A 23,638-nucleotide genomic window follows, 5' to 3' on the forward strand; every position below is an offset into this window, starting at 1 on the left:
TCTGGATTAATGGAGCTGCCTAAAAGTAAAACTTGAACAAAATATTTAATTTGGAGGGTACCTGGAAGCAGCTGAGTGAGGGGAGGCTGAGTCTTCCCCTTATGTTTTGGCATCTTTTTGTTGGTAATAAAGGAAAAACCAAAACTCTTAGCAGCAGAACTCAGTAAAAATGTCTTGCTACAACACCAGCTTAGTATCCCACACCCCCATCAACAATAGTTCTTTTGCACCAAGACTCAGGAAGAGGAGGAAAAATTAGTGATCTATATAGTCTAAACAGTAGCCATTGTGTGGAAGCAACTTCATCCTCAATTTATGGCAGAAGTTTCCAACAGAATGTTTTGCATCTATAATACGACAAAGCTAACGGTGCTGAAAAATAAAATGATCTCCTTTCATTAACTGGTTTAACAATAATGATGAGACCATATGTTGATGACACAGGTCAACAAATAGGAAGAGGGAGAGGGAAGGGGGGGGTTGAGGGTTGATGGTTATAGAACAAATAGTTGCAAGGATGTTTAGTAGTATAATATGTAAACTACTTTGATTGAAAGGCAGTATATCAAATTCCATCTCCCCATATGCTTTATTGTGAAGTTACTGACAACTGTAACAGAAGCAAGGGAGGAGAGGGGGATAAGAGGGTAGATAAAAATTTGGAAAACTGATATGTTGTGGTTAAGATGCACTGAAGAGCAACAGGGAATTATATGTTCTTATAAGCCTACATGATTAAAAAAGGGTCTATGGTAAGAAGTAAACGGGGCAAATGAGATGGGCCACTTACATATACTATGATTCTTTATTACAATAATCGGTACAGACCAGCATGACCACCACAGTTATTTGTGACTCTAAAGGGAACATTTGCATTATCATTATCAGATAAACAACCGTAAACGTATTTAACATGGAACTCATATGTTCAACCAACATTAAGGAAATCACTCTCTTATCTTGTCTTCTTATATAAAAGAGACTAAGGGCAACTATTGTACATATCCTACTGAAGGTAGTCAGAAACTGGAGAGAAAACACTTACCCTAGCTGGACCCACACCGACAAACATCTCTAAGAACTCGGAGCCATTGACTGTGATGAAAGGGACATTGGCTTCCCCTGCTGTAGCTTTGGCAAGAAGCGTTTTCCCAGTGCCTGGTGGGCCTGTTAGAATAGCCCCCTAAAGAAAAACATAAGTACCTTACCCATCTAGCATAATGACATTTTGCCTTCAGTCAGACACTTTAAACTTCTATGCACTGACAAACTGCTGATTTGGGGAATCTTATCACAAACATTTTTTCTGTAAACAAAAATTACACATGCAATTGCTGAGTGAAAAAGGGGCTTGGCCATTCCTGCTTTGACTGCTTCCACTTTTGCTTCTCTCTCATGTTTTTCAACTGTTTTTGGAACATACATCTCGTACTGTAGGTTAACATTCCTGTCCTGCATCCACACTTCAGATGTTCTTGCAATATTCCTGCTTTACATATCAGTCAGATACTGTATAGGATTCAGACAAGGGTCGGCAAAGCACTCCCAATTTTCTTAGCATGGTATCGTGTGTACAGTAGGACAAGTTTCAAAATCATTTCTCTTCCCCAACTAAACAAAACCTGGGGAAAAAAAGAATCTTAAGGACTTTGTGCTTTAAATGCTAAATTCCACTTACATATTTACTTTTCTTGCTGAACTGCTCTTAATATTCTTAATGCTTTTTCATTTACAATGTAAATTTTCTCAAAAAAAAAAAAATCAAACAATATATATTTCTGATTTGTTGTAACACATGCTGAGTTCATCTGATGGAAGCAGGATTAAATCAGATACACAAGTATCATCATCCGATGGCACAGGGACCAAACGGCTCTTCCAGAGTTCAGATCTAGTGAAAGTTCTGTGCATGCATGGTTCATCTCCTGTGCAGCAGTCCCCTCCAGTATCATGAACAGCTGTACACTTTTTTTTTTAAACAGAAAATATTATTCGCCCTTTAAACAAGGTATTTTATGTGAATGTTCCCTTGAAGAAAGCTAAAGGTGAAGTGTTAGGTGAACAAGCCCACGAAAAGCAAGTAGATTTAATTAATCTCAGATATTCTTGAGGAATCTATTTCAGAATCAACCTTGAGGTCTACTTTGGTGGCCTCATTTGTCTTTGAACAGAACTGAAGATGCATTTTCATCATTCTCAAGTTCATTTTCAAGGACAAAAAGTGTGTATCTACTCTGATGTGAAGAGAGCAACGCAAGATCGTAGGAAGGATTTTCTAGCCTTTAGAAAAGGAACACTTAATCTTGCAGCTATGTTTAAGCTAGTATATCCGTGTAAATGTTTGGTGCGATTTGGGGGTCAAAAACATATGGGGGGGGGGGGGGTCCCTCAGAACAACTGAAAGCTTTCCTGGAACTCAAGAAGTTTACTAATTGATGATGACTGTATTGTGATGAAGCAGCTGTAGATTGGCGTTAAAGCCTATAGTCCATTATATGTTACTTTGTTTTTCGGATATTCTTCTCCTTTAGTGGATGCCATTTTCCCCATCTTTTGTGGTCTAAGGAAGAATATAAGTTTTGGGGTTATTTAAAGTATTTTTTCTAATACTACCCAGGGTTTCCAGCTGTATGTTTCTTCTGTACTGCTGTAACAAGTGGATACTTATGTAATTTTGTTTTGACACTGCATAAACAAACAATTAAAAAATGTGTACTGCGTTTATGCCCCAAAACATGTTAAACTACCCTGTTGTAGTTTTTACACACTTATGACTTTCACATCATTATGGGAGGAGATTTCAATGAGGCCCATGACACTCTTTTGGATAAATCCCATGGGAATAAAACATTTTATCCAGTTGCTGGGGGGGGGGGGGGAGGAGGTATTTCTAGGCTCTGTGGAGTGTTGGGTCTGGTGGACGTGTGGCGGACACTACATCCCACAGAACGCAATTATATGCATTTGTCCTGAGCCCATTCAATTTTATCCAGCGTAGATAATATCCTGATCACCAGGAAGGTTTTTCAGGATGTGGACATGGCCATCATAGGACCAACTGAGATCTCAGACAACACTTAGGTAGAATTATCACTTGATTTCTCCGTGGGCCCAGTACAGATGCCTCAGTGGACGTTTCCTACTAAACTGTATAGAGATGCTACATTTTTAGACTACATAGCAGACAAATGGAAGCTTTATGAGCAATGCAGTCAACTATACATAAATAACCCCCTTCTTTACTAGGAGGCAGCAAAGGCTGTTTTGTGGGATGAAATTTTGGCCTATTCTAGTCATCAAAAAAAAAGGCTAAGAACCAGGAGCTGCTACGTTTGGAGGGAAGAGTCACCCAATTACGTGATAAGCATCGTACACTGAAACATTAAAACTTTGCTGCTGGCGGCTCAGCAGGCTTTAAATTTGTTGATACATCAATCAGCTCAAAAATCTTTTGTTATTATAAATATTGTTTATATAAACGTGAATAAAAGTGGTCACCTTATGGCTAAATTGGTGCAATGAGCTAGAGGGCCTTCTAAAGTTCTGAAATTACAGGATCAGCAGGGGGTCTTGGTCTATTTGGATGATGAAAGTAACAACATTTTCAGTCCTTTTATGCTGTCTTGTATTCTGGTCCTGAGGAGCCACATCTTGAGTGATTTTTATTTATCTAATATCTGGCTTCCACGCATCTCACTGGCTGATTTGGAGAAGCTAAGTGCTCGGATACAGTTGGAGGAAGTGGACTGGGTCATTCATCAAAGAACTCTGAACAAAACACCGGGCCTGGATGGGTTCTGCAGTGAGTTTTACAAAATGATGGACAAAATGTTGCACATATTCTTATGTTTTTAATGCTATTATTGATAGGCCAACTTGCCCGATTCTCATCGTTTAGCTCAAATTATTGTTTTGTTGAAGCCAGGTCAGGACCCAGAGAGACCCAAGTCCAATAACCCCATATCCCTTTTAAACTCTGAAGCTTGGCTAATTGCTTGTCACGAGTACTTCCCTCCTAGGTTGCAGCACCACAAGTGGAGTTTATACTGGATCAGGTGGTCTCTAAGAACATTAGAAAAATCATAGCAGTTTTGGAGATGGTGAAATATGGGGGTGGGGGGGGGGGGGCGCCTCACTGCTCATTAGTTTTGGTGCAGAAAAGGCATTTCATAAGATGGTGTAGGGGTTCCTTCATGGAGGTGCTTTTGGCATATGGGATACAGGGTTTTGTTGCCCAGGTGATTCTAGCCCTTTATAGGCATCCCCAGGCTACAGTATGGGCCAATAGTTGTGTGTCGGCTACATCTGACATTCAATGGGGCACGAAACAAGAATGTCCTCTGTCCCTTTTACTTTAACTCTTCAGCCCTTAATTAGAGAGGTACAGACTAATCTGGAGATTGTGGGCCTTAAAGTGGAGGACAAAGCTACTGTCGTAGCTTTTGCCAATGATTTGCTGGGTTTTCCTTCAAGAACCCTGGCAGTCTTTACAGGCTTTATTGAAGAGTTTTCGGGAATGTGGGGATTTTGTGGAGTTCTAGTTAAATCTAGGTAAGTCAGAGGCGTTGGCTGGGACTGAGGAATTGCAGAGGAGTTGGGGAGCCTCCTTTCTGCTTCGGTGAGCACAGGATTCTTTTCGATATTTAGGCATGAAATTGTCTATGGATCCAGCCCACATTTATCGGTTAAATACTGATAAAAACTTTTACAGGATACTTGAGCGCAATTGGCTCTTTGAGCTCATCTGTCTCTATCATTGATGGGCAGAATACAGTTGTGTTGCCTGATTCTTTTTCCTTGATGGTTGTATGTTCTCCAAACGCTCCTCTTAATGTTTGTTGTGGAAGAATATCAAGGTTTTGCAAAGGATGGTGAGTGTATTTTGTTGGTCTGGTAAGAAACCAAAACTACAATGGTAACATCTGCCGGGCAATTAACACCAGGGTGGTTTGGGTATGCCTGATATCAAGCTTTACATATCAAGCTTATTTCATCATCTGCACAACTGGATTTTGGAAACCACCCGGTATATCAATTTTTCTTTTGAAACAGATTATTTTAAGCCATGGAATCCTGTTACTCTTTACATGCTCCATCCTCTCGGATTCTCCCTCGGGTCCAACATAGTTTATTGCTTCAACCGTTATGGCATTTATGGAGAGACTTGCTTTCAGGTTGGGGACAAAATCCGAATAGTACAGTGATGTTGCCCCTCGCAGGGAATATGGCTTTTCAGCCAGGTTTAGATAAAGCCATGTTTCAACGTTGGGTGCAGGCAGGGTATTGTCCTAGTGGAGCATTTGTTACGTGAAGATGGCTCATTATTGTTGTTTGCTGATTTGTAACAGCGATTCTCTTTTACACTGGAAATCAATTTGTGTATTGACAATTCATCAGTAATTTTAAGGGATCACCGCCCACTAGCATGGCCTCATCTTTTGGTGCTCGTTTACGAGAATATCTAGAGGGTGATTTGTTAGGCCAGGTTTCCATTTCCAAGTTTCATAAATTGCTGCACACACAACGGCAGCTCTCTATACTTCTGTACAGAATACCTGGAGCTCTCTATACTTCTGTACAGAATACCTGGGCTTCGGATCTGAGCTGTCCATTAAGATGCACATTTGGGGGTACTTTGTTTACACAGATCCCAAGGCTGCTTCATCAAGCCGAATTAAAGGAATGTCAATACCGGGTGCTCCATTGGGCTTAATTTTCTCAATACCATGTCTTTCATGCAGGTTGCACAGACAACTCTTGTTGTGTGAAATGCAAGGAATGGAATGTTATCTCATGGGTTGTAGTCCTGTAGATTGATCAAAGCCTTTTGGGTGGTTCTTCCCACCTACCTACAGCATTCTACTGGGGCATCCTCTCATGTTATCTCTAGAAGGAATATTATTCTTAAAACTTCATCACCGGGCTCATGGAGTAGAGAGGAACGCATTTTATTAGGGAAAGCATATATTTCGGGTAAGAAATGTATCTTAATTCACTGGATGCAGGACTCCCCTCCTACATTACTGGAGGAACAAACCACGCTTTGATGCTTTGGGAGTCTTATGTGGCTAGTAATCATTCTTAAATATCAGAAGTTTTTTCTTCAGATCCGGGGCCCGTATTTGAATTCAATCTCACCCACTGCACATAGCCAGGTTCTTAACCCATTTCAATGGTTGGGATTTATGATCTGTAGAGCGAGAGTTGGCCTTCTTTGAGGTTTGGTTTGAGGTCATAAAAAACTCAGACCTCAAACCACTGTATACTTTGAGGCTCATTTTCGAAGCACTTAGACTTACAAAGTTCCATAGGTTACTCTGTGCACTTTTGTCTCGGGTTTTTTTGGTGGCCTTTTGGAGAAGGGCCAGGGGATTGGTGGGCAGGGGAGGGCCTTTGTAGCGGCTTTGCTTCTGGACTTTGTATTGTTGATATTTCTTTAAAAAAATATCCTATATAATAAAAAGCACCTCCAACGTTCTGAAGCTGACTCGGTGGTAGTGAAAGTTTGAAGGGTTCGTGCTGCCTCTACCGCTGTATCCATCTCCTGAATTGACGTCGCGCACTTCCAGGTTCGTCACAAACAGCACTGACCAACCACAGGAGAGCAGCACGAGGTACAACCTCAACGTCTAGAGCCTTCCCTTCGCATTCGTTCCCTCAGAGTCCTGCCCTCGCGGAAAGAGGAAATGACATCAGCAGGCGGGACTCAGAGGGAACAAAGTCGAAGGGAAGGCTACAGATGGGCAGGGCTTTCAAAGATGCGGCCACTTCAACAGAGGTAAACAGGTGACCGAGGAGAAGTCGAAGGGAAGGCTACAGACAGGCAGGGCTTTCAAAGACGCGGCCACTTCGACGGAGGTAAACAGGTGAACGAGGAGAATTAATGGGTGGCTGGAGCGGGGGCAGGGGACAGAGGAGACACACTCGCACCCAGCAGTCTCACTCTCTCTGTCACACACACACACTTGCACATTCACTCTCTCTCTCTCGCTCACACACACTCTCTCAAACATACACAGTCCAAGAAAAACATTGCTAGCGCCCGTTTCATTTGTGTCAGAAACCCGCCTGTTTTACTAGTTCTTTAATAAAAAATAGAAAATAACAGAATTAAATCTCATACTAAGTAAAAAAAAAATGTTCCTTTGTTACTATTAATGATTGCTTAGTTTACCTTTACTGAAGAATATCCTCACTGCATTGTGTCTCACCTTTGGAATTTTTGCTCCCAGGTCCTGATACTGCTTTGGATTCTTCAAGAAATTCACAAATTCCATAATCTCTAATTTTGCCTCCTCGCAGCCAGCCACATCTTTAAACTTCACATCAATTTCATCTTTGAGGATTTTAGCTGTGGTTTCACCTACACTGAAGAGACCACCCATTCCCCGGCCTGGTCGGCTGCCAGCAGGTCCTCTTCTCAGTGTGTACAGCAAAAAACCAATGATGAGGACCGTGGGTAGCATGCTCAGCAAGAAAGATCTGAAACAAGAAAGTCAACGTGTCATTAAAAAATGCTGGTTCTCAGATAAAACCGGTAGTTAAGAGAACTGGTTCTGCACACCATGTAAGCCGCATTGAGCCTGCCATGAGTGGGAAAGCGCGGGGTACAAATGTAACAAACAAACACACAGTCGCAAGCCTGGTCTGTCAACAACTGGATTCCTGTAATAAGTCACGGAACCATCCTATCCTGGAACTGTTGGCTCTTTGAAGCAAACATAATAACCAGATGAATTCAGTTGCCATGTAAATTATGAACACTTTTGTTCAAGCACTTTAAACAAACTACTGTTAACGAATTACAACTTATCTTTTAACTGTTTGGAAACATGAAAAATCAGAGCTAACGAGGTCAAAAACAGAACCTGAAGTGGCTTGATTGATGAATGTTTTACAGGTATTGCAATCTGTGTTGAAACTGGATTGATTCTTACAATGCATTCCACAGTTCATAGGCTTTTAGACATGGGGAAAGGGAAAGAGTTAATGTGGTTTAAGAACAGGATATAAAATTTGAGGAAAATTAAAGCTGGAAAAAAAGAAATCTGGAAGAGAACCAGTCATATGAAGAAAATAAGATCTTAAGCAAATCACAAACATACCCATACAAATCAAAAATCTGTTTGTAATGTTTTGTCCAAGTGACTAGCCTTGGCCTAACTGCAATATGTACAAAGGGGCTATTATACAAGTTTGAAACTCGTGAGTAGTACCACTAGTTAGTCAAGGATTCAAGCACTTTTGCTAATTATGTTACTGTGTGCCCAATAAAAACATTTATTTTTCTATCAAAGCAGAAATTATTGTCTATAAGTTTTAGCTATAAAGTTCTACTTCAGGTATGCTGCGCTATTTCCCATCCCCCATTTTTCTTTGTTGTCAGTCACATGCAGGAATTTCTGGCTGGCCACATGCTCTGATGGTGCCTCATGTTGCTAGGGCAACTCAGCTACCTGGTATAGCGAATGCTACATACCTGTAGAAGGTATTCTCCGAGGACAGCAGGCTGATTGTTCTCACTGATGGGTGACGTCCACGGCAGCCCCTCCAATCGGAATCTTCACTAGCAAAGTCCTTTGCTAGCCCTCGCGCGCCGATGCGCACCGTGCATGCGCGGCCGTCTTCCCGCCCGAAACCGGCTTGAGCCGGCCAGTCTCATATGTAGCAAGACAAAGATCAGGGAAGACACAACTCCAAAGGGGAGGCGGGCGGGTTTTGTGAGAACAATCAGCCTGCTGTCCTCGGAGAATACCTTCTACAGGTATGTAGCATTCGCTTTCTCCGAGGACAAGCAGGCTGCTTGTTCTCACTGATGGGGTATCCCTAGCCCCCAGGCTCACTCAAAACAACAAACATGGTCAATTGGGCCTCGCAACGGCGAGGACATAACTGAGATTGACCTGAAAAATTTACCAACTAACTGAGAGTGCAGCCTGGAACAGAACAAACAGGGCCCTCGGGGGGTGGAGTTGGATCCTAAAGCCCAAACAGGTTCTGAAGAACTGACTGCCCGAACCGACTGTCGCGTCGGGTATCCTGCTGCAGGCAGTAATGGGATGTGAATGTGTGGACAGAAGACCACGTCGCAGCTTTGCAAATCTCTTCAATAGTGGCTGACTTCAAGTGGGCTACCGACGCTGCCATGGCTCTAACATTATGAGCCGTGACATGACCCTTAAGAGCCAGCCCAGCCTGGGCGTAAGTGAAGGAAATGCAATCTGCTAGCCAATTGGATATGGTGCGTTTTCCTACAGCCACTCCCCTCCTATTGGGATCAAAAGAAACAAACAATTGGGCGGACTGTCTGTTGGGCTGTGTCCGCTCCAAATAGAAGGCCAATGCTCTCTTGCAGTCCAATGTGTGCAGCTGACGTTCAGCAGGGCAGGAATGAGGACGGGGAAAGAATGTTGGCAAGACAATTGACTGGTTTAGATGGAACTCCGACACAACCTTTGGCAGAAACGTAGGGTGAGTGCGGAGGACTACTCTGTTATGATGAAATTTGGTGTAAGGGGCCTGGGCTACCAGGGCCTGAAGCTCACTGACTCTACGAGCTGAAGTAATTGCCACCAAGAAAATGACCTTCCAGGTCAAGTACTTCAGATGGCAGGAGTTCAGTGGCTCAAAAGGAGGTTTCATCAGCTGGGTGAGAACGACATTGAGATCCCATGACACTGTAGGAGGCTTGACAGGGGGCTTTGACAAAAGCAAACCTCTCATGAAGCGAACAACTAAAGGCTGTCCTGAGATCGGCTTACCTTCCACACGGTAATGGTATGCACTGATTGCACTAAGGTGAACCCTTACAGAGTTGGTCTTAAGACCCGACTCAGACAAGTGCAGAAGGTATTCAAGCAGGGTCTGTGTAGGACAAGAGCGAGGATCTAGGGCCTTGCTGTCACACCAGACGGCAAACCTCCTCCACAGAAAGAAATAACTCCTCTTAGTGGAATCTTTCCTGAAAGCAAGCAAGATACGGGAGACACCCTCTGACAGACCCAAAGAGGCAAAATCTACGCTCTCAACATCCAGGCCGTGAGAGCCAGGGACCGGAGGCTGGGATGCAGAAGCGCCCCTTCGTCCTGTGTGATGAGGGTCGGAAAACACTCCAATCTCCACGGTTCTTCGGAGGACAACTCCAGAAGAAGAGGGAACCAGATCTGACGCGGCCAAAAAGGAGCAATCAGAATCATGGTGCCTCGGTCTTGCTTGAGTTTCAACAAAGTCTTCCCCACCAAAGGTATGGGAGGATAAGCATACAGCAGACCCTCCCCCCAGTCCAGGAGGAAGGCATCCGATGCCAGTCTGCCGTGGGCCTGAAGCCTGGAACAGAACTGAGGGACTTTGTGGTTGGCTCGAGATGCGAAGAGATCCACCAAGGGGGTGCCCCACACCTGGAAGATCTGTCGCACTACACGAGAATTGAGCGACCACTCGTGAGGTTGCATAATCCTGCTCAACCTGTCGGCCAGACTGTTGTTTACGCCTGCCAGGTATGTGGCTTGGAGCACCATGCCGTGACGGCGAGCCCAGAGCCACATGCTGACGGCTTCCTGACACAGGGGGCGAGATCCGGTGCCCCCCTGCTTGTTGATGTAATACATGGCAACCTGGTTGTCTGTCTGAATTTGGATAATTTGGTGGGACAGCCGATCTCTGAAAGCCTTCAGAGCGTTCCAGATCGCTCGCAGCTCCAGAAGATTGATCTGCAGATCGCGTTCCTGGAGGGACCAGCTTCCTTGGGTGTGAAGCCCATCGACATGAGCTCCCCAGCCCAGGAGAGACGCATCCGTGGTCAGCACTTTTTGTGGCTGAGGAATTTGGAAAGGACGTCCCAGAGTCAAATTGGACCAAATTGTCCACCAATACAGGGATTTGAGAAAACTTGTGGACAGGTGGATCACGACTTCTAGATCCCCAGCAGCCTGAAACCACTGGGAAGCTAGGGTCTATTGAGCAGATCTCATGTGAAGGCGGGCCATGGGAGTCACATAAACTGTGGAGGCCATGTGGCCCAGCACTCTCAACATCTGCCGAGCTGTGATCTGCTGTGACGCTCGTACCCGCGAGACGAGGGACAACAAGTTGCTGGCCCTCGCCTCTGGGAGGTAGGCACGAGCTGTCTGAGAATCCAGCAGAGCTCCTATGAACTCGAGTTTCTGCACTGGGAGAAGATGGGACTTTGGGTAATTTATCACAAACCCCAGTAGCTCCAGGAGGCGAATAGTCATCTGCATGGACTGCAGGGCTCCTGCCTCGGATGTGTTCTTCACCAGCCAATCGTCGAGATATGGGAACACGTGAACCCCCAGTCTGCGAAGTGCCGCTGCTACTACAGCCAGGCACTTTGTGAACACCCTGGGCGCAGAGGCGAGCCCAAAGGGTAGCACACAGTACTGGAAGTGACGAGTGCCCAGCTGAAATCGCAGATACTGTCTGTGAGCTGGCAGTATCGGGATGTGCGTATAGGCGTCCCTCAAGTCCAGAGAGCATAGCCAATCGTTTTCCTGAATCATGGGAAGAAGGGTGCCCAGGGAAAGCATCCTGAACTTTTCTTTTACGAGATATTTGTTCAGGGCCCTTAGGTCTAGGATGGGACGCATCCCCCCTGTTTTCTTTTCCACAAGGAAGTACCTGGAATAGAATCCCAGCCCTTCCTACCCGGATGGCATGGGCTCGACCGCATTGGCGCTGAGAAGGGCGGAGAGTTCCTCTGCAAGTACCTGCTTGTGCTGGAAGCTGTAAGACTGAGCTCCCGGTGGACAATTTGGAGGTTTGGAGGCCAAATTGAGGGTGTATCCTTGCCGGACTATTTGCAGAACCCACTGATCGGAGGTTATGAGAGGCCACCTTTGGTGAAAAGCTTTCAACCTCCCCCCGACTGGCAGGTCGCCCGGCACTGACACTTGGATGTCGGCTATGCTCTGCTGGAGCCAGTCAAAAGCCCGTCCCTTGCTTTTGCTGGGGAGCCGAGGGGCCTTGCTGAGTCGCACGCTGTTGACGAGAGCGAGCGCGCTGGGGCTTAGCCTGGGCCACAGGCTGTCGAGAAGGAGGATTGTACCTACGCTTGCCAGAAGAGTAGGGACCAGTCTTCCTTCCCCCGAAAAATCTTCTACCTGTAGAGGTAGATGCTGAAGGCTGCCGGCGGGAGAACTTGTCGAATGCGGTATCCCGCTGGTGGAGATGCTCTACCACCTGTTCGACCTTCTCTCCAAAAATATTGTCCGCACGGCAAGGCGAGTCCGCAATCCGCTGCTGGAGTCTGTTCTCCAGGTCGGAGGCACGCAGCCATGAGAGCCTGCGCATCACCACACCTTGAGCAGCGGCCCTGGACGCAACATCAAAGGTGTCATACACCCCTCTGGCCAGGAATTTTCTGCACGCCTTCACCTGCCTGACCACCTCCTGAAAAGGCTTGGCTTGCTCAGCGCATCAGCTCTGGGTCCCCATGGATCCGGTACTGGGACTCGATCTTCTTGGGAATGTGGGGATTAGTTAGAGGTTTTGTCCAGTTCGCCAGCAATGTCTTCTTAAGGACATGGTGCATGGGTACTGTGGACGCGTCCTTAGGTGGAGAAGGATAGTCCAGGAGCTCAAACATTTCAGCCCTGGGCTCGTCCTCCACAACCACCGGGAAGGGGATGGCCGTAGACATCTCCCGGGCAAAGGAAGCGAAAGACAGACTCTCAGGAGGAGAAAGCTGCCTTTCAGGAGAGGGAGTGGGATCAGAGGGAAGACCTTCAGACTCCTCGTCAGAGAAATACCTGATGTCTTCCTCTTCCTCCCATGAGGCCTCACCCTCGGTGTCAGACACAAGTTCACGAACCTGTGTCTGCAACCGCGCCCGACTCGACTCCGTGGAGCCTCGTCCACGATGGGGGCGTCGAGAGGTAGACTCCCTCGCCCGCATCGGCGAAGCTCCCTCCGCCGACGTAGTCGGGGAGCCCTCCTGGGAGGCGACGGCAGTCGGTACCGCATGCGGCACCGACGCCGGTGACCTCACCTCGGGCGATGGACCAGCCGGCGCCACGCTCGACGGTACCGGAGGCGCAAGCACCGCCGGTACCGGAGGGGTAGGGCGCAACAGCTCTCCCAGAATCTCTGGAAGAACGGCCCGGAGGCTCTCATTCAGAGCGGCTACAGAAAAAGGCATGGAAGTCGATGCAGGCGTCAACGTCAGAACCTGTTCTGGGCGTGGAGGCTGTTCCGGGCTGTCCAGAGTGGAGCGCATCGACACCTCTTGAACAGAGGGTGAGCGGTCCTCTCAGTGCCGATGCCTGCTGGGTGCTGACTCCCTCGGCGACCCAGAGCTCCCGGTGCCGACACGGGAAGGGGACCGGTGTTGATGCTTCTTAGATTTTTTGCGAAGCACGTCACCGGCGCTTCCCGGCACCGACGAGGAGGACGTAGAATCCAGCCGTCTCTTCCTCGGGGCCGAGACCGAAGAGGGTCGATCTCGGGGGGGCTGTACCGCAGGAGCCCTCAGGGTAGGGGGAGACCCACCCGAAGGCTCACCGCCACCAGCAGGGGAGTGGACAGCCCTCACCTGCACTCCAGACGAAGCACCACCGTCCGACGACATCAGCAGACGAGGTCCCGGTACCACCGACGTCGATGCAGTCACCCGATGTCTCGGCGCCGATGCAGAGGGTCGATGCCTCGATGCACTGGCCGCCGAGGATGAAGGTCTGGACGCTGCAGACGTTGATGCACTCGATACCCCCGGTGCCGATGCCGACGAAGAGCCCGAGAACAAAAAGTTCCACTGGGCCAACCTCGCTACCTGAGTCCGCTTCTGTAAAAGGGAACACAGACTACAGGCCTGAGGGCGGTGCTCGGCCCCCAGACACCGAAGACACGAAGCGTGCCTGTCAGTGAGCGAGATTACCCGGGGCGCACTGGGTGCACTTCTTGAAGCCGCTGGAAGGCTTCGATGTCATGGGCGGAAAAATCACGCCGGCGAGATCGAAAGACGAAATGGCGAAATTTGGCACCAGCAGAAAAAAGCGGGAAGGAAATTTCGACCGGGGCCTAAGTAAGGCCTACCCCGACGACGAAAGAAAACTTACCGGGGTGAAAAACTCGAACTAGAGGAAGGGAAAAAGCCAAAAGAGGTTTTTTCCAACACTTTTGAAGCGAAACGAGTCGAAAACGACGCGCGAGGTCGACTTTTTCGGGGCACAAAACGGAAACACAACCGTCCCGAGCGCGGAGAAAAGAAGACTGGCCGGCTCAAGCCGGTTTCGGGCGGGAAGACGGCCGCGCATGCGCGGTGCGCATCGGCGCGCGAGGGCTAGCAAAGGACTTTGCTAGTGAAGATTCCGATTGGAGGGGCTGCCGTGGACGTCACCCATCAGTGAGAACAAGCAGCCTGCTTGTCCTCGGAGAAAACTTGTTACAAATGTAATTTACTGAGAAGAGGTATGGAAAGGACACCAGTTGAAAGCCTCCAGCACATATGAAAGACCTAATTACAAGTCTCCAGCACATATGCAGCACCTATGATTGGTCCAGGGAAGAGGAGAGGTGGATGCTTACCACAGCCTATAAAACCACGCTGCAGACAAAGAAACTCTGAAAAACTTTCCAGGCATGCTTGGAAAGAGAGTTTCAGATCCGTCCAATGGCCTATTTTTTTTCCCGAAGGGGGTGCTCTCCCCCCTTCGTAGAAACTAATTCTTTACAGCCAAGAATCTTTCTTCCTTTCTTTCTCTCTGTTCTGTGACCTTTGTATGAGGAATAAACTTTTCTTCCTCCTTTTTCTCTTCTTTATATAATTAGTCTGATTACTTATAATTACCAGAGGTACTGATGTTTGATTTCATAAGTTTCTTATAACTTTACAACTGATATCTGATGCTGTGCTGGTGGATGAGTAATAAAGGACTTTTAATTCTCTGATTCCTGTAAATTTTTTCTATAATATTTCGTAAGTTATTTAGAGAATAGCAAACCAAATGCGCAGCCTAGTACATTATTTAATTTCTTATTGGCAGCCACTGGATATTGTAATGCGATCTCTATGAATGAGATTTTAACCAGAGCAAAATGGAATTGGACTGTGCATTGTGTTGTTGCTGTCTAGTGTAAGAAAGCAATTTTGCTAGTGTACACACACACACACACAAAACAAACTTGTCAACTCAGTTGCTTTATCATGATAGTTCCCCAACATTGTAATCTGTGCAAAAAGTAAGAAATTATACAAATTTTCTAAACCTTGGTCTGTTCAGAGATGTACCATTAAAAAGAAAAAATAAACAAACTGTGAGGTAGTCAGTCACTAGTGACAACAAATAAACACTCAACCAAAAGAGAGTCATTTACAATTAATCATTCAGTATCCATGTAAAGTAATTATAACAGGATAATAAAAGACATGCGAGTTAATTTTAAACCAGTGACATTAAACTAAAAAATCTTATATGGCATGGACCCAAGTTTGGTCCATTACCTTACATTTCCCGTTAATCATATGAATTGTCATTATCAATCCTCATTAAAACTTGGCTTTCCTTCAGTGAATTCTGTATGATTGAAATCAATTTTTGATAACACTTTTGGATATCAGGGACCAAGCAGTGGAATGAGCTCCTGGTAAAATTAAATATTATCTACTCTTTCAAAAAGCTTTGAAAAATTACTATTTTAATTGTTTTAATGATCTATTTCAACTGTATTTTAGGACTTGTGTTAGTTTCTGCATTTAGTTAGATGTTTATGGTCTGTTATCCACCTAGGATCTAATGATGAGATTAGAGCGGACTATAATAGAATAGAATCTCTAGCAACAATATCCACACAGTAACATAACAGATTATGGAAATAAAAGACCAACCAACCCATTCAGCCATGTCTGTCCACAATGCTAAGAGTATACTCCATACTACAAATCCCAGGGCAAGCAGTTGCTTCCCATGTCTGTCTCAATAGCAGACTATGGACTTTTCCTACAGGAATTTATCCAAATCTTTTTTAAACCCAGATACGCTAACCACTGTTACCAGATCCTCTGGCAAAGAGTTGTAGCTTAACTATTCATTGAGTGAAAAAATATTCCCTCCTATTTGTTTTAAAAGTATTTCCATATAACTTCCTTGAAGGTTCCCTAGTCTCTGTACTTTTGGAACAAGTAAAAAAATCAATTTACTTCTACTCGTTCTACACCACTCAGGATGTTGTACACCTCAATCATATCTCCTCTCATCAGTCTCTTTTCCAAGCTGAAGAGCCCTAACCTCTTTAGCCTTTCCTCATACAAGAGGAGTTCCATCCCCTTTATCATTTTGGTAGCTCTTCTCTGAATCTTTTCTAATTTTGCTATATCTTTTTTGAGATATGGTGACCAGAACTGATACTGCGGATGCACCATGGATCAATAAAAAGGCATCATAGTATTTTCAGTCTTATTCACCATTCCTTTCCTAGTAACTCGTAGCATCCTGTTTGCTTTCTTGGCCACTGTTGCACACTGAGCAGAAGATTTCAACGTATTCTCTACGATGACACCCAGATCTTTTTCTTGGGTGCTGACTCCCAAGGTGGACCCTAGCATCAAGTAACTATGATTCGGATTATTCTTTCCAATATGCATCACCTTGCATTTGTCCATATTAAATTCCATCTGCCATTTGAATGCCCAGTCTTCCAATTTCCTAAGGTCTTCCTGCAATATTTCACAATCCACATGTGTTTTAACAACTTTGAATAGTTTTGTACTATCTGCAAATTTGATCACCTCACTCGTCGTTCCGATTTCCATATCATTTATCAATATGTTAAATAGCACCGGTCCCAGTACAGATCCCTAGAGTCCTGCTTGTTTTTGGTTGACCTTCATCCCTTCCCTACTTCGTTGGATTGTACTTTTCCCCTTAGGGGATCCTTCCCTGTTCTTTAGGTTATTGATTTGGTACAATGGATACTGCAGATCCCATACTCCTTGAAAGTGAAATATTACTTATCTCACCATAAACCAGTAGGGGTTAAACCTGCTCAGCACAGGTTGGCTATTCATATCTTTACAACTGCTCAATTGGCTCTACCCATGGATTTGAAGCAGCCAGGTGTCCCTACAGAGGCTACATTGTTACATAAATTGGATTACTTCTACTTGATGTCCAAATTGACAGCCTTAAAAAATAGACACCTTACGACCTTTCATCAAACCTTTGACTGTTATCAAGTTTGGAGATCTAATACAGTTACTTGACTCACATCTGGACATCTCCTGATTTTGCTTTTCATACTGTTCACCTGGAAAAGTGATAGAGACTTAGATCACCCATGGGACTATGTTGGGGGGGGGGGGGGGGTGAGAAGGGTGTGGAATTCTGGTATGTTTGTTGAGCTGTTGGCTATACGTATTCTGATGTCCCAGTTTCTTTTTTCACTATGTATTTGGTTTATTTTTGCAACAAAGATTTGAAAATTAATGAAAAAAAAAAAAAAGGAAATGTGTTTCCCAATGGCAACCCCCATCCTTTTGGGATTAAAAGAAATAAAAAGCTGGGTGGACTGTCTGTAGGGCCTAGTCCGCTCCAAGTAAAAGGCCAATGCTCGTTTGCAGTCCAAGGTGTGCAGTGCGCTTTCACTAGGATAGACATGAGGTCTGGGAGAAAATGCCACATCCGCTCCGCCTCCTGACACAATGGGTGTGATGCAATACCCCCCCCCCCCCCCCACTAGTTGGTGTAGTACATTGCAACCTGATTGTCTGTTTGAATGAGTACAATTTGACTGGACAGCCAATCTCTGAAATCCTATAGAGCATTCCAGATTGCCCTAGCTCCAGAGAGGTCGATCTAAAGATGCGACTCCTGAGCTGACCAAGCACCCTGGATGTGAAGCCCATCTACACGAGCCCCCCAATCCAGGTGGGATGCATCCATCATCAGCACATTCCAGGGCTGAGGATTTTGGAATGGAAGTCCCCCAGTCAAATTAGACCGAACTGTCCACCAAAAGAGAAACTGAATCAACTCTGGTGCTACTTAGATGACATCACTAGGTTCCTCAAGGCTTGGCATCACTGGGAAGCTAGGGTACACCGGACAGATCTCATGTGAAGAAGTGCCATGGTTAGTGGAAGCCATGTAGCCTAACAATCTCACCACTTTTCGAACCATCACATGCTGGCTGGCTCACACCTAAGTGGCAAGAACAACAAGAGTGTCTGCCCTCAGCACAGGGAGAAAAGCCCACGCCTGTGTGTCTAGCAGGGCTCCAATGAGCTCCAATTGCTGAATGGGATGGAGATGGTAGTTGGGGTTGTTTAAAACAAACCCTAGTAGCTCTAACACCTGAATAGTTCTCCACATGGAGTCCTGAGCACCATCCTTCGATGTGCTCTTCACTAGCCAATCGTCCAGATAGGGGAACCCATGGACTCCCAGTCTGTGTAGCAATGCTGTGACTTCTGCAAGACACTGGTGAAAACTGTGTGATCCAAGGTGAGGCCAAAAGCAAACACGCGGTACTGGAAGCAATGTGACCCCAGCTGAAATTGAAGATACTTCCTGTGACCTTGAAGTATTGGGATGTGACAGTAAGCATCCTTTAAGCCCAGAGACCATAGCCAATCGTTTTCCTGAATCACGGGAAGAAGGGTGCACAGGGACACCATCCTGAACTTTTCTTTGACCAGGAATTTGTTCAGGGGCCTTAGGTCTAGGATGGGATGCACCCCCTTGTTTTCTTGGGCACACAAAAGTACCTGGAATAGAATCCCTGCCCTTCTTCCCCTGGTGGAACAGACTTGACCGCATGGGCCTTCAGAAGGGCGGAGAGTTCCTAAGTATCTGCTTGTGCTGAGAGCTGAAGTGAGACACTCTTGGTGGGCAATTTGATGGACGCTGATGCCAATGCAAGGCACAAACGAGACAGACTATTTAAAGAACCCACTGGTCAGAGGTTACAAGGGGTCACCTTTTTTAGAAAAATACAGCCTCCCTCCGACCAGCATGGACAGTTACCTGTACAGAAGCTATGCTCTGCTGGAGCCAGTCAAAAGCTCGTCCCCGGCTTTGACTGGGGAGCTGGTGGGCTTGGGTGCACACTGTTGGTGAAACAAGTATACTGGGACTGAGTCTGCTGAGGCTATCGAGAAGAAGGAGCATACCTACATCTCAGAATAGTAGGGACCCCTCTGCAACTTGCCAAAAAACCTACTAGATGAGGAGGAAGGTGCAGAAGATGTCCCTTGGAAGATAGTGTCAATGGTTTTAGTGTGTTTCTTGATGAGGTCAGCGACCTCCTCCACCTTGTCTCCAAAAAGATCGTCTCCCCGGCATGTGGAATCCGCCAATCTCAGCTGGACAGCCAGGTCCAAGTCAGTGATTCGGCCTGATCCTGTGGGAGAGAATCCGCCTAATCAGATATACTGTGCACCAAATTCCGAAAGTATTGGCTCGTGTAGAGCTGGTAAGATTGAATACAGGAGATGAACATAGAGGCCTGATACATCTTCCGCCCAAAAGAATCCAGAGTTCTAGTTTCTCTGCCAGTGGACACCAAAGCATAGTCTCTAGAACTCCTAGCTCTTTTGAGTACAGATTCCACCACTAGGGAAAGATAAGGCAACTGAGGTTTGTCAAACCCTGGGGAACTCTAGATCCTATACATAGTGTCCATCTCCTTGGGCAGGACAGGGGGGACCTCCCAGGTCTTCTACTGAACATCTTTCAGGATCCGTTGAAGAGGGACAGTCACAGCCTCCCTAAGAGGAGAGTCACAGTCCAGGACCTTGGCCATCTGTATGTGCTCAAAAAATCTATTTTTAGCTTTTTAAGCTCCGCACTGGGCAATGTGGATGACTTCTCCCAAATGAGAGAATGTAGCTTGCTTGTTCTTGGAGAATGACAGTTAAATGGTTCAGCTACTAGGTTTCAGGCCAGAATTTACAACAAAGAATATGAAACACAAAACTAAAATCACTCAGAGCCAAAACAGGTGTGTAGCAGGTGGGGGTGGGGGTCAGAGAAGCATTATTTCCATTCCATGTATGTGACAATAGGAAAGTAGAGAGGAGGGGAGAGACATTTTTGTGTTTCAGTATATCAATGTTCAATAGGCAGATGTTAAAACTGTTTCTCCCATAGAAATGCACTATTTCTTTGGAACCCCTGGTCTGATCAAGAACATTTTTTAAATCCTGTCTTTTCACCCATCCCCCCGCCCATTCAAAATTTTTTTTCCATTCCATTAAATGTTTGAGACAGTTATTTTGCCTCCAAGCAGATAGACATTCTTGATGTTTTATGTATGGGTTCTATCTCCCTCCTTTTACTTGGGACACCCTACTGTAGCAGCAGGCAGACATCTGCTGGTACAACACACTATTGCAAAAACATTCAATGATCTCATGCAAACAAAGTCAATACACAATTGGATTTGTTAAGTCATCATTGCAGCTCATTCAGTGGACTTGTGTCATACTCTCATATGCTATGTTAAATATACTGATGTGAGTGTGACATATTATAGGCTGATTCTTACCCATCACTTTCTGCTGAGTACACCACGGGTAATCTGTTCTCTCCCTCAATACCCAACTCCTGTTGTGCTGTTTCCAGATTCCGTTCAAACGTGTCCACACTGCCAATATTAAACCAGACATACTGCTATAAAAGTAAAACAGAAAGTATGAAGATCAATAACTGTCCAGTTAATGTTACAGCAGATGCCAAGCCACTGAAAAAGCACATGTGATGGCAAAGCAGCTGACCTCTGAAAAACAATCAAGAAAAGAGCCACCCAAATGTTTCCCTGCTTAAACTCAAAACTTCAATTTGATACAAAATGTTTTCACAAAATGTTTTCTTCGGACAAAACATACAAGCCTTGACAAATCCTGGATGCTAATTCACTAGGATTTTGTGCCACTACTGAAAATGGAGCAACCTTCCCATCTGCACCGTGTGGCTTTCAGTCAATTTTTAGCTCTGTGGTGCAGGAACTCCCACAAGACTTCACATCCTGAGACCAATACGAGAGTTCCTGCGTTACACTACTCAAACTCATTGAGAGCTACAAAGCAGAGAAGCAAACTGCAAGGTAAAGAAGGAATATGGAGCTCTGGCTGCTGACAGCTTACAACAGTGACTGGGGGCAGGGGGATAGCTGAACGGGAGTTGAGACTGCCAGGAATGAAAAGGGAAAACTGGAGGGGACGGAACAGGATTTTACAGAGAAAGAGAGTATCAATAGAAATCAAACAAAATAAAACATGGAAAAGAAAATAAGATGATACCTTTTTTATTGGCCATAACTTAATACATTTCTTGATTAGCTTTCAAAGGTTGCCCTTCTTCCTCAGATCGGAAATAAGCAAATGAGGTAGCAGATAGTATATATGAGAGATACATCAAAACATTACTTTGACTGTCTGACAGAGTGGGAGGGTGGGGGTATGCATGGGGACATCAAAGCATTTCATTGATATTCTAACAGAATGGGTGTTGGTAGGTGAGAGAAGGGTAATAAACAGAGAAATAAATAGAGAAATACAGCTTTATGTTTTATAATGAGTTAGAAAACCCAGATCCTTATTAAGTCCTGTTTGTTGGGTGTCAAAATATTCAATCATTCTTATTTCAAAGGTCTTACGTTCCTGTATTGTTTTAAAATTACCTTTCAATATTCTTACTGTGAAATCACTGGTGCAGTGTTCTGGTCTTGTGAAGTGTTGGCCCACAGGGGTGGGGGCCTGACTGGCACCGGCTATTTTCATGTGATGTCTGTGTAGATTGAAAACCTTCGAAAGCTAATCAAGAAATGTATTAAGTTATGTCCAATAAAAAGGTATCATCTTATTTTCTTTTCCATGTTTTATTTTGTTTGATTTCTATTGATAACCTTTAAGAGTGGACTAACATGGCTACCACACCTCTCTACTTAAGAAATGAAGAGAGAAAACACCATCAATAGGTAGGGTGCTGAAAGACTGGAGGCAGGGAGAGTGGATAAAACACACAGGGTGAGGACAGGGCAGAGCTACAAGAATATTTAGGAGGGGGCACTAGTTGTATGCCTTTGCCAGCTCCATGCAAATTGTGCATTAAGGACCTGATTTACTAAGCTTTCTTTCTATGCATGCAAAACATTTTGTTTTGTACAACGTTATATAAGCCGCTATGAGCCAACGGTACTTTGGCAAATATATAATGCAAATATCACTGGGATTTTAAAAGCATTACTTAAGTGATTGCTTTAATGAATGTAATTCTACATTAAATTATTTTATCATTATTTTTTGAAATAATTAGATATCAGATGATTAGGCAGATGAATATAGATAGGTGTTAAAAAGCAGCACAGGGAAACTAAATTAAAATCTATCATAGTAGTTTATTTTCTTGTGCACTACATTTTGCCATATGCACTGGGTTCACAGTCTGTGTGCATATGCTGACATGCACAGATTAGAGCAGTGGTTCCCAAACTTCCTCAGTTCACGGAGCCCTTAGTGTTTAAGTAATTTTTCATGGTGAACCTAGGCCACACATTTCCTCTCAGGTCTTCTTCATCCCCCTGCCCCTTGCAGCGGTATGGAGTCCTACCTTTTGCTGGCAGGGATGCATAAGTTCCACCAGCTGAAGTGGTCCACTGCCCAAGCCCCAAGCTGCCCAATGCCAGCATTCCCCCGCATGCTTAGTTCAACATGAACTCAGAATGCACAGGAGCGTCGGTGGCTGAAGCATGCTGCCAACTTCCTTGAGCAGTATGGAACTCAGGGCTCAGGCAGTGGACCACTCCCTTGGTGGGGGCTTGGGCATCCCAGCCAGCCATTTCATGGGTGCCACAATTTTGAAACAGGTCTTAAAATGTGTCACAGCTCCCTCAGGGTACTGCAGCGCATGATTTGGGAACTGCTGACTGAGAGAATGAACATTGCTGCCTGCCAATCCAACTTTGTTTGTGGGGAGGGGGAGGAAAAGAGGTTGCTGCTGCTGGGTCCTAGCTTGAGAAAATTTGTCAAGGCCTGTTCCAAAGAAATTAACCAGTGTAGCTTTTGGTGTAGAAAAAATATAGTATAGAAGCTGTTGCACATGAAATAATTTAATCTCTATTCTGGCACCACTTTATAATACTGTGCTCTACCACAGGGGCTCTCAAACCAGCCCCCTGAGACACAAGTTAGCCAATCAGGTATTCAGAATACCCATAATGAATATGTATGAGAGAGATGTTCACACAATGGAGGTAGTGCATGCAAATTTATCTTACGCGTATTCACTATGGATATCCTGAAAAACTGATGGGCTGGATGTGTCCCAGTCCTCAGAACCCCTGCTCTACACAAATACACCAATATAGAAGAAGCTTTACCACTGTCAGGCTCTGCATTCATGCCACCCCATCCTAACCCCCCCTTCCAACTGAAACTCATTTTTTAAAAAATGTTTCCTTCTCTGCTTCACTTCTGTCATTTTCACTCTAGTATACTGTACAATGGATACCATGTGAAAAGCCTTATGCTTTTACCATCTTTTTAATCTGTTTGGTTATCTGTATCATGTTTATTATTCAGGTTGTTATACAGATTTTAAAAAATACAACAAATAAAATCAAGAAATGTTAACAGGCGCTGTACTGAACTGCTCCAACTTGTAGTGATCATTACCAAACCTAAATG

General features: G+C 45.1%; 1 protein-coding gene across 2 annotated transcripts in view; it reads right to left on the reverse strand.

Annotated features, from left to right (window-relative positions):
* The window catches only part of AFG3L2 (AFG3 like matrix AAA peptidase subunit 2), a 159,364-nt gene that overhangs the window by 63,332 nt on the left and 72,394 nt on the right, over positions 1–23,638 (reverse strand). The window contains exons 7-9 of one of the 2 annotated variants that reach the window (XM_030212346.1): positions 20,500–20,621; positions 7,212–7,482; positions 1,046–1,183 (exon numbers count right to left, since the gene is read on the reverse strand). In XM_030212346.1, the coding sequence (XP_030068206.1) occupies positions 1,046–1,183; positions 7,212–7,482; positions 20,500–20,621 (531 nt within the window). Of the gene's footprint in view, positions 1–1,045; positions 1,184–7,211; positions 7,483–20,499; positions 20,625–23,638 lie in introns of both variants that reach the window. The other variant, XM_030212338.1, reaches the window with a different exon arrangement.

The sequence above is a fragment of the Microcaecilia unicolor genome, chromosome 1 (genome assembly GCF_901765095.1).
Source record: "Microcaecilia unicolor chromosome 1, aMicUni1.1, whole genome shotgun sequence".
NCBI classification, from domain to species: domain Eukaryota; kingdom Metazoa; phylum Chordata; class Amphibia; order Gymnophiona; family Siphonopidae; genus Microcaecilia; species Microcaecilia unicolor.